We start from the raw sequence: 10,758 nt of genomic DNA, 5'->3' as shown, positions 1-10,758 counted from the left end.
TCCCCTGGCCTCTCTCCCTCCCCTGGCCTCTCTCCCCTACCCTCCCCTGGCCTCTCTCCCTCCCCTGGCCTCTCTCCCTACCCTGGCCTCTCTCCCTCCCCTGGCCTCTCTCCCTCCCCTGGCCTCTCTCCCTTCCCTGGCCTCTCTCTCCCTACCTTTCCCTGGCCTCTCTCCCTCCCCTTCCCTGGCCTCTCTCCCTCCCCTTCCCTGGCCTCTCTCCCTCCCCTGGCCTCTCTCTCCCTACCCTCCCCTGGCCTCTCTCCCTCCCCTCCCTGGCCTCTCTCTCCCTACCCTCCCCTGGCCTCTCTCCCTCCCCTCCCCTGGCCTCTCTCCCTCCCCTGGCCTCTCTCTCCCTACCCTCCCCTGGCCTCTCTCTCCCTCCCCTCCCCTGGCCTCTCTCCCTCCCCTGGCCTCTCTCTCCCTACCCTCCCCTGGCCTCTCTCCCTCCCCTCCCCTGGCCTCTCTCTCCCTACCCTCCCCTGGCCTCTCTCCCTCCCCTGGCCTCTCTATACCGATGCCAATAATGAGTCAGGAGTCAGATGTAGGTAGGTAGGAGGACTCTCCCCATTTATTGATAGGCAGCAGTCTAGGTGCAGTTGTTCTGGAACAAGGTGACAGTGACCCCCAGGAGAGACTTCAGTTGGCTCTGCAGGGAGGAGATAGTCAGACCAGACTGGACGCTGTTGGCATTGTTTGGAGCGATGGAGCCCTCGGCTTTGGTTGGGCGCCCGTTGTTGTCCAGGCAGCAGAAGGCGCTCCAGACGTGGCTGGGAATGTTGACTCTCTGGACCCCATTGACGGAGATCCAGTTGTTTCCGGGAACGACCCCAGTAATGACGTGCATCTTGCCGCAGCCGGCAGCAATGTTCCTCACCCTCATCTCGTTGTTCCTCCAGGCTCCGCTGTTCAGGGGGCCGTGCATGGGTGCCACGTTGGTCAGGGTGTAGGTGACCAGCTGTCCTGCCCCAGCGGGATGGTCGGCGTTAGGGTTCAAGTGCCCCTTGTGGTAGTTGCTGCCGGTATAATCGGAATTGATCGCCTGGACTTTTTTTATGTGGTCTGCGGCTGTTCCGGTGAAACCCAGGGAACGAATTGCTGACTCGGTGTCGGGCTGAAGCATGATCTGCCTGGGGAGCCTTGTGTCCACCAACTGCAACGGAGAGGGATTCATCAATCCACCATATGGGGGTCCCTAATGTGGGGGGGCTCAGGCAGTCCCTATCTCCCCCAATGGGTACATGAGGTTCTTTATTCACCCTGGTCAAGATATAAGGATCTGGTACTGGACCTTTTCATCTTCATCTTCCACAAACCACCACCAGACACCCTATGTCCCCCCAAAAAGCCCCACAGAGAAGAAACATTTCAGTGGGTATGGGATAGACCTGGGGCTGTAGGTAGGACATCCCTCATTAATGTCATTTCCCGCCCTATTGAATGGGGTCCATGACCTTCTGCATTGGCAGGAGACCATCTCAGTTTCTAATCAAGATTGACCCCTACACCCCTGTACTTACCCTTATACAGGGCATGTTCTTCTCTGGCCATGGGGAGGAGAGCAGCCCACGAAGGAATCAGGGTTGGTAGCACAGGGATAGAGACAGAAGAAAGTGTAGGAGCATGGGGATAGGTAGGAAGCCATCTCAGCCAACCATGGAAGAGATTAGAAGAGGGTTCTCACCTGTGGCTCTAAACGGAAAGTCTGGTCACTCCCGGTGGTGTCCCCAGGTCGGGTGTCCAGGATATAAGCTGAATATAGAGGATAATGGTTCACCTTGTGGTACAAGGAAGCAAAGAAAGGATTGTTGTTGGTCTCGTACATCTGGCAGATTGGAGTAATCTGGCTGGAAAGGCTATCAAAGCCCACCGGGGGGGCGCTAGCGTAGAACTGCCCTCGGCAATCACTGAAGCTGGGGCTCACTTTGGCCAAGGCCCCATTAATGAGAGCCAAGAGCAATAAGCCAAGAGTAGCCATGGCGCTAAGTCTAGTGAGGAACCTGCTGTGCACGTTGTGTTGGCCACCGACTGAATAAAGCCCCACAGATCGAAGGCACCAAACCCCCAGGTGGTTTATACATTCACCCTGCACTGTTGTTTTTTCCAGACCGAGTTCAGATATAGATTCCATAGACACCTGTTGAGTTCTCACCCAAGTCATAATCACTAAGTGAACCCATAAGTGGGTCAGAGATATCTGTGGGCTCCAAACTCGGACCTTTCTCTAAACCACTCCTTGTTGTTGTTCCTGGAACCTTTATACCCTCAAAAAAAACACCTACTGCCCCTCATATACTGTAGGGCAAAGACTTCCATCCTGGGGCCTTCAGGTGTTGTCACCGTGCTGTCCTATGGCTACTAGTGATGAGCAAAAATTAGCGAATCTTTCAAAAGATTCACAAAACGGCAAAAAATTCACAAATGGTGAAAACGTCATGCCCGCGGCTATTCTTTTGTCGCCCCCGGCTATTCTTTTGTCGCTCCAGGCTATTCTGTTGTCGCCCGCGGCTATTCTTTTGTCTCCCCCGGCTATTCTATTTGACATGCGACTATTCTTTTGACGCCCGCCACTATTCTTTTTGACGTGCGACTATTCTTTTTGACGTGCAACTATTCTTTTTGATGTGCGACTATTCTTTTGTCACCCGCGGCTATTCTTTTGTCGCCCGCGGCTATTCTTTTGTCGCCCGCGGGTATTCTTTTGTCACCCGCGGCTATTCTTTTGTCACCCGCGGCTATTCTTTTGTCGCCCGCGGCTATTCTTTTGTCTCCCCGGCTATTCTTTTGTCTCCCCGGCTATTCTTTTGTCGCCCGCGGGTATTCTTTTGTCGCCCGCGGCTATTCTTTTGTCGCCCGCGGCTATTCTTTTGTCGCCCCGCCTATTCTTTTGTCGCCCCTGGCTATTCTTTTGTCGCCCGCTACTATTCTTTTTGACGTGCGGCTATTCTTTTGTCACCCGCGGTTATTCTTTTGTCGCCCGCGGCTATTCTTTTGTCGCACCCGGCTATTCTTTTGTCGCCCCAGGCTATTCTTTTGTTGCCCCCGGCTATTCTTTTGGACGTGCGACTATTCTTTTGTCACCCGCGGTTATTCTTTTGTCGCCCGCGGCTATTCTTTTGTCGCACCCGGCTATTCTTTTGTCGCCCCTGGCTATTCTTTTGTCGCCCCCGGCTATTCTTTTTGTCGCCCCTGGCTATTCTTTTGGACGTGCGACTATTCTTTTGTCACCCGCGGTTATTCTTTTGTCGCCCGCAGCTATTCTTTTGTCGCACCCGGCTATTCTTTTGTCGCCCCTGGCTATTCTTTTGTCGCCCCCGGCTATTCTTTTTGTCGCCCCTGGCTATTCTTTTGGACGTGCGACTATTCTTTTGTTGCGTGCGACTATTCTTTTTGATGTGCAACTATTCTTTTGTCACCCCCGCCTATTCTTTTGTCGCCCGCGGCTATTCTTTTGTTGCCCGCGGCTATTCTTTTGTCGCACACGGCTATTCTATTGTCGCCCCCGGCTTTTCTTTTGTCGCCCCTGGCTATTCTTTTGTCGCCCCCGACTATTTTTGAACGTGTGGCAAATTTTTCCATCCGTTTTGCAAAACAATTTGCCAATGGCGAAACGCGGAAATTCGCCACAAATCCATGCCTGCCGAAACATTTCGCCCATTACTAATGGCTACCAATGCTAGTCAGAGCCACAGGCTACTAGAGACACAACACGGCTAAAATGGGATGTTCTCCACGTGTCTCCAGTTCTCCAAGTGTCTCCAAGTCTTGTATCTCAGTAACATCAGCAATGAACTCTCACATAAACCACACAATTGCATTTTATTAGAAGCTGCTCCTTTGGTTTCTGGTAATTTCATTACAAAATAGCGTTATTTTGGGCCAAGAAAAGACAACTGTCCATCAAGTCCAACCCTTTAGTGTTTATTTGGAGCAGTCGGACAAGCGCCTAGAGATGACAGTTAGTGAGGAGTCGTGACGCACTTCGCATGATGCAGAAGATAAGTGAGTCTGTTGGTGGGAAGGGACTTCGAGAATGGTGGCCATACTGTAGGAACCATCTTCATCTGGCCCTGAGGGTCCCATAGTTACCTGCCCAGAGGGTATCTGGCCGCCCAACTTCCAAGTGACCTCAATCACTGCAGGATAAAATTTGCTGACTAAACACATAATATGGACTATGGGGGCTCTGGTCAGAGATTCCTCACTTCTCAGAAGAGTTACAGAAGGTTTCAACACATCGTTGCCTGCAAAATGTAGGAGATAAGATCAGTTGTAGGGGAGATCCCTTAGGTCTTGAGTCTTCTTCAAAGAGCCCCAGTTCAATATCTAATATTGCCACTGAATTGGTCATTTGGTTGCCCACCATCTCCTGTCTTACCCAGTATTGCCCACCGTCTCCTGTCTTACCCAGTATTGCCCCCATCTTCTGTCTTACTCAATATTGCCACCCATCTCCTCTCGTACCCAGTATTACCCACTATCTCCCACTATCTCCCATCTTCCCTGGTCTTATATCCACCATCTCCTCTCTTACCCAGAAGGTTTCCCACCATCTTCTGCATTTCCTGGTCTGTTACCCACCGGCCCCTCTCTCCACCATTATATGAATTACCAGCTTCAGTCTAGACCAGTGAGCGATGCCCAACTCGTGCCCCGCCCCAGTGTGGCACAACCAATGAGCATTCATTTAAAGGCAGAAGAAAGCAGACAAGAAAGCAGAGAAGAACGTTGGAACCGCACAAACACAAGAGGAGAGTAGAGTGGACCTTTCCTGCAGAAGATACTGAGAAAGTTCTACACAAATTAACGCACCCCCAGAGACACTGAGGAAGGTTCCGCCCCCCCAGACCGGATTAGAGCGCTCCTGGGACACCATGCAATAGTACCGGGCACTGTCGTTAGTTGTGACCCGCGGGATCAGTAGGAAGTGAGTGTTGTTCCCGATGTCTCTCATTGGCTGGAAGTGTTGAGAGAAGGCATCTCCCCGGTGGATGGTGGCATTGCTGTAATGAAGGAGGATGAAGGACGGGGGGCCACCAGGCATCTGCTGGAACCAATGAACACTCAAGTTCTGAATTTGTTGGCCACTCAATGAACAGCTCAGTTGGGCAGTGCCCCCCTCTGTTGCCACCATTCTCCTGGGCTGATGGACCTCAATCTGAGCGCAACCTTCAGAAAAAGGCACAGAGTTAATTTCCCCCAAATGTCTCAGGGAGTCCCCCAAATACCTCAGGGAGGCCCCAAATACCTCAGGGAGACCCCAAATGCCCTAGGGAGTCCCCAAATGCCCCAGGGAGAAACCAAATGCCACAGGGAGTCCCCCAAATACCTCAGGGAGACCCCCAAATACCTCAGGGAGACCCCAAATGCCTCAGGGAGTCCCCCAAATGCCTCAGGGAGACCCCAAATGCCCCAGGGAGACCCCAAATGCCTCAGGGAGTCCCCAAATTTCTCAGGGAGTCCCCCAAATGCCTCAGGGAGTCCTCGAAATGCCTCAGGGAGTCCCCCAAATGCCTCAGGGAGTCCCCAAATGCCTCAGAGAGTCCCCCTAATACCTCAGGGAGTTCTCAAAATGCCTCAAGGAGTCCCCCAAATGTCTCAGGGAGTCCCCCAAATGCCTCAGGGAGTCCCCAGATCCCTCAGGGAGTCCCTCAAATACCTCAGGGAGACCCCCAAATACCTCAGGGAGACCCCCAAATACCTCAGGGAGACCCCAAATGTCTCAGGGAGTCCCCCAAATGCCTCAGGGAGTCCCCCAAATGCCTCAGGGAGTCCCCAAATGCCTCAGGGTGACCCCCAAATGCCTCAGGGTGACCCCCAAATGCCTCAGGGAGTCCCCAAATTTCTCAGGGAGTCCCCCAAATGCCTCAGGGAGTCCTCAAAATGCCTCAGGGAGTCCCCCGAATGCCTCAGGGAGTCCTCCAAATGCCTCAGGGAGTCCCCAAATGCCTCAGGGAGTCCCCCTAATACCTCAGGGAGTTCTCCAAATGCCTCAAGGAGTCCCCCAAATGTCTCAGGGAGTCCCCAAATCCCTCAGGGAGTCCCTCAAATGCCCCAGGGAGTCGCTGAAATGCCTCAGGGAGACCCCAAATGCCCCAGGGAGTGCCCCAAATGCCTCAGAGAGTCTTCCAAATACCACAGAGGGTTCCCCAAAAAGCCAGACGTAATTTCTCAAATGGCACAGGGAGTGCCCCAAATGCCCCACAGCAATTACTACCATAAAGCCTCCAGGGCCCAGTTACTTGCACCACAGCAATGTTACTGTTTGACTTGGTCCAGCTAAAGATACTGTTTTACCATTGGACCATTCACACATGGCTGTGGCCTCCATGACAATTAAAGGGCACATTAGAACACAGTTTGGTACAAGACTTCCATGTTGGGGCCAATGGCCTTGAGGCTGGAGGCTGTGTCTGTATTTACGGCTTGGGATTTACTTACAGCTCAGTGCGAGGGAGACGAGAAGCAACGTCAGATCTGCAGACTCCATGGCGGGGGATTCCCAATCCCTGTGTGAGAGGAAGGGGGCAGTTGTTAGGGGCAGTTGTTAGGGACAGGTGTGAGGGGCAGTTACACCGACCGGCAGAGCAAAACATCACATTAAGCTGCGCTCACAGGAAGAGAGGGGGGTGCTGGGGGCAGTGAGGGGGGCACTGGGGGGTCTCCTGCTGGGGGTTTGGTCTCCTGGGAAAGTTCCCACCAATCAGCCGTGACCAACTGAAGGGTGAAAACAACATAGAAAAGCAAAAAGAGCCGTTTGGAAGAAAAAACACAAAACTGTGTAAAGAAACAGTGAGGTACCGGGAACCATGGAGAGACAGATGGAGGCACAGGGACACACGGAGGGACAGATGGAGGCACAGGGAAACACGGAGGGACAGATGGAGGCACAGGGACACACGGAGAGACAGATGGAGGCACAGGGACACACGGAGGGACAGATGGAGGCACAGGGACACACGGAGGGACAGATGGAGGCACAGGGACACACGGAGGGACAGATGGAGGCACAGGGACACACGGAGGGACAGATGGAGGCACAGGGACATGTAGGGAGAAGAAATAAACCAGATCTATAAGGATTTACAATAGGGGGTTTTAGATTTGGTTTTGGTTTGAGACCCCCCCATGCACCCCCACATTTGGTTGAGCCCGTAAGTACTGGGGTCACAAATACATGAAATTAACTCCATTTAATAACAGACTGTATGTGACTGGGGGGGTGAGTGATTGGCACCCACATATTGTACCCCCCAAGTAGTCACTGGGCTTGTGCCTCCGAGGGATGTATATCGTCCACAGGAGAACAATATATAGAAAAGTGTCAGAACGAGAGGAGAGCACTTCCTTTGATTTCTACAAAAGCGATACCCGCGGTTTAGGGGATTGCACACAGGCGAATATATATATATTGATCACCATAATAGTCTATTTATATTGGGGTACGGGGGTGCACACAGCAGAACAATACGCATTACATAAAATCACTTTCTATCTGGCGCTGTCAAACCCAATAATAAGACTTACCTAAGGCTATTCTGATAGATTGCTTGCATGGATGGCCTGCTGGCACCTCTACCGCACGTATAAGCTCCTGCGCACCTTGGCGATGCGGTCCACTCCACCGCCTCCTATAATAGCAGGCATGTTGGGCATATTTCCGGTGGGAACTGGCATGCCATTTCTGGCATGGCCACCCTAATACTGCGATGGGGCTTGGCGGATCGGATCTCGAAGAGTGAATCACGCTGTCTATTGAACTGCATGTATAAGTCTCGGCCTGGTGGAAATGGACGGCATGGTAATCTTAATGGCAATTCTGCTAATACGCTGGAAATTGGTGCTGGCAATGGATTCTAGTCTCTATTTCGCTTGGTCATGCGGATCTGGCATATGGGCTAGGCTATGGTGCTGGCGTGGACTCGCATGCTTGCTGGCATACGGATCTTGGCGGACTGGTGAACAATGTGACTCATGCCATGGTCTGGCATGGTATTCTGCGACAATGACTATGGCATTGCTGGCCATGGATCTGTCTATCTCTCTCCTATCTATATCTCCATCTGCATATAAGGCGGTGAAAGGATAGCCACACCAATTTGAGTACATCCGCCACAGGTTTCATCATATATGTCATTCGGGCTGGAACACTATAGTATTAGATACTACAGGTGACACCGACTTGTGAGACAGCAAGCGACCTGTGCCTGTGGTGCCCACAGATAAGACAGACCTTGTATTACCTGTCTAGCGACTGGTCTTGAGTGAGGACAGACAGAGAGTAATCTAGGACGAGGACGAGAAAACCTTTGTCGCAGAGATCTAGCCACTCTGTTGATTTACAGACAGAGCAGACAGCCGTGTTTGATGACAGTCTCAGCACTGTGTGTGAACAGAATAGAGAAGACAATGGACAGCCAGAGATCGGAGCCTCAGTTGATCGACTAGCTAGCTACTGTGTGTCGATATCAGATAGAGAGACAGACAGAGAGTTAGCATCTCTTGTGAGACAATCTTTAGTACTGTGTGTCCGCAAGACGAGACAGAGAACAGGACAGCGAGACAGCCTGTGAAGACCAGTGCATAGTTACCTGTGTGAGCAGACTTGCACAGAAGCGAGACCCGATCAAAGAGACAGCCTGTCAGACAGTCTAGTACTGGTGAGCGACAAGTCAAGAGACAGTCAGCGACGGTGTGAGTGACAGTGCGTTGAGACAGTTCACCCACGTGTGTGAGACAGACAGAGAGACAGCCTGTGAGACAGTCAGCACTGTGTGTGAGACAGAGAGACAGACGCCTGCATAATATCAGTGAGATTCTCCCATTGGCCGCCAGCTGTGCCTCCTTCGCCCTCCCTCACCGGCACGCTATTACTGACCGCTGGCCAGACCTAAGTGCCACAATCATGCCAGAGATTCATTCACTCTTCACACTGACAGATGTGCTCCAATGAGAAGCGTGCACATTGTGCACTCTGGTGAGCAAGTATAGCATGCGCAGCCCAAGGCTCTGTCTGGGCCACGAGCCCGGCACTGTGGCGATTTTACTCCTACCCTGATAGTCCGATTGGTGGTGGGACAGGGGAGCGGGTGGCAGTGCAGCTGCATCAGGCTGGCAGTTACCTGTGTATGTGTTACGTGCCTCACTGTGCGTGAGAGCAAAACAAGCCTGCCTTACCAAGTAACAGCACGCCAAGAAGCCACGCAATAATTGTATCCACTGATAACCCCCGCATTCCCCCGCCCCCCTCCCCCCAGGAACTAAATGCATGAGCAGGTTTCTGTCTGACCGCCCTAACATCTAAATGGTGAGCGGCTCCTGTTATGTGCCCACACTCACACTCACACTTACACCAACCTATACACTCACCCACCATCATTACACTCACACCTCACGCTATACACTCAGCGAGGCTCACACTTATACACTCACCCACGCGTATACACTCACCACTATTACACTCACAACTCAGCCGTCATTACACTCGAGCCCACTTCACCCACCTATTTTACACTTCGCCCACCATTATAACACTCACACTGTACCGTAATTAACAATCTGCACACTCCACCTATACAACTCAGCATCATCTTACGCCTGTTGATACACTCACATTTTCTCACCGTATCACACTCACCCCACCTATACGAGCGTCACCCACCTATACCACTCACAACTTACTGGAGCACTCACACTCACACATATCACTCACACTCTCACCGGAGTACACTTCACTCACCTATACACTCACAACTTCACCTCCTCATACTACTCACCCATATACACTCACACTTACCTATACCACTTCACCACCTAGTACAGCTACGCCACCTATACACTCATCCCACCTATAGCACTGCTACAGCTGTACCGCAGTTATATCACTCACCCACCTCCATACACGTCACACTCCCCTATACCCACTTCACCCACTATACGACCCTGCGACCCACCTATACACTCACAGCGCTGCGACCTGGCTCGCTAATATACACTCACCCCACCTATACACTCACCCTACCTATACACTCACACGTTACTATAACACTCACCCACTATATACACTTTCACTTACTTAACCTTATTTACACTCTTACACTCAACCTTGTCCACACACCGTCACCCACCTAATTACACTCACACCTAACAGTAATAATCTACTCCACCATCTTCTTTCCTCACCCACCCATTGTGATACACTCAAACCCATACCTATACACTCACACTTACACGCCACCCAGCCCGAGCTAATTTATCCGCGCTCTACGACTCACCTCCACTCTGTGAGTGTAAAGCTCACCACATCCTTATACACTCACACCTGAGTCCACACTTCTCCTCTCGCGCGTACCTCTACAACTTCATTGCCACACATATTATATGCAACTCGACACTTCACATCTCACACTTCCCCATCTCACACTCACGCTATACACCGCCGCCCCACCCACGTAATTACACTACACCCACGCGTGACTTACAGCTCCACACTCACCCACACACCTATAGCTAACATACACCACTCACACCCACACTTACTACTCAGCACTTACAACACTCACAGCTCCACACCTTACACTCAACCCCACCTATACACTCAGCACAAACTCCACCTATAAATCCACTCACCTCACCTTGGACGTTATACACTCACACTCCCCACCAGTTATACACTTCTACCACTCACCCACCTATACACTCAGGCCACCGGTATACACTCACGAAAACTTAACCTATACACTTTCACACTCACGCCCGTAT

At 51.8% G+C, this 10,758-nt stretch overlaps 2 protein-coding genes across 2 annotated transcripts; both read right to left on the bottom strand.

Moving 5' to 3' along the window:
- Nucleotides 1–542: 542 nt before the first annotated feature.
- Nucleotides 543–2,027, bottom strand: LOC100145419 (uncharacterized loc100145419). The gene is given in 2 exon segments (NM_001126880.1): nucleotides 543–1,150; nucleotides 1,682–2,027. Coding segments are annotated over 2 exon segments (858 nt in total). The 5' UTR covers nucleotides 1,976–2,027; the 3' UTR covers nucleotides 543–586.
- Nucleotides 2,028–3,797: 1,770 nt separating this feature from the next.
- LOC100488699 (immunoglobulin omega chain) lies at nucleotides 3,798–7,121 on the bottom strand. The gene is made up of 3 exons (XM_002943238.4): nucleotides 6,439–7,121; nucleotides 4,810–5,166; nucleotides 3,798–4,241 (listed from the first exon to the last, which is right to left on the bottom strand). The coding sequence occupies exons 1-3, from the start codon at nucleotides 6,485–6,487 to the stop codon at nucleotides 3,919–3,921; spliced, it is 729 nt and encodes a 242-aa protein (XP_002943284.2). The 5' UTR covers nucleotides 6,488–7,121; the 3' UTR covers nucleotides 3,798–3,918.
- Nucleotides 7,122–10,758: the final 3,637 nt, after the last annotated feature.

Source organism: Xenopus tropicalis, chromosome 8 (genome assembly GCF_000004195.4).
Source record: "Xenopus tropicalis strain Nigerian chromosome 8, UCB_Xtro_10.0, whole genome shotgun sequence".
Taxonomy (NCBI): Eukaryota; Metazoa; Chordata; class Amphibia; order Anura; family Pipidae; genus Xenopus; species Xenopus tropicalis.
This window is presented reverse-complemented; position numbering and strand designations above follow the sequence as displayed.

What these genes read in the sequence shown, in the direction of transcription:
- LOC100488699 (XM_002943238.4), bottom strand. Translation starts at nt 6,487, where the DNA reads ATGGAGTCTGCAGATCTGACGTTGCTTCTCGTCTCCCTCGCACTGAGC. An exon ending in CGTCTCCCTCGCACTGAGCT is followed by an intron (nt 5,167 to 6,438) that starts GTAAGTAAATCC and finishes CTTTTTCTGAAG; the next exon opens with GTTGCGCTCAGATTGAGGTC. An exon ending in CTTCCTCAGTGTCTCTGGGG is followed by an intron (nt 4,242 to 4,809) that starts GTGCGTTAATTT and finishes TACATTTTGCAG; the next exon opens with GCAACGATGTGTTGAAACCT.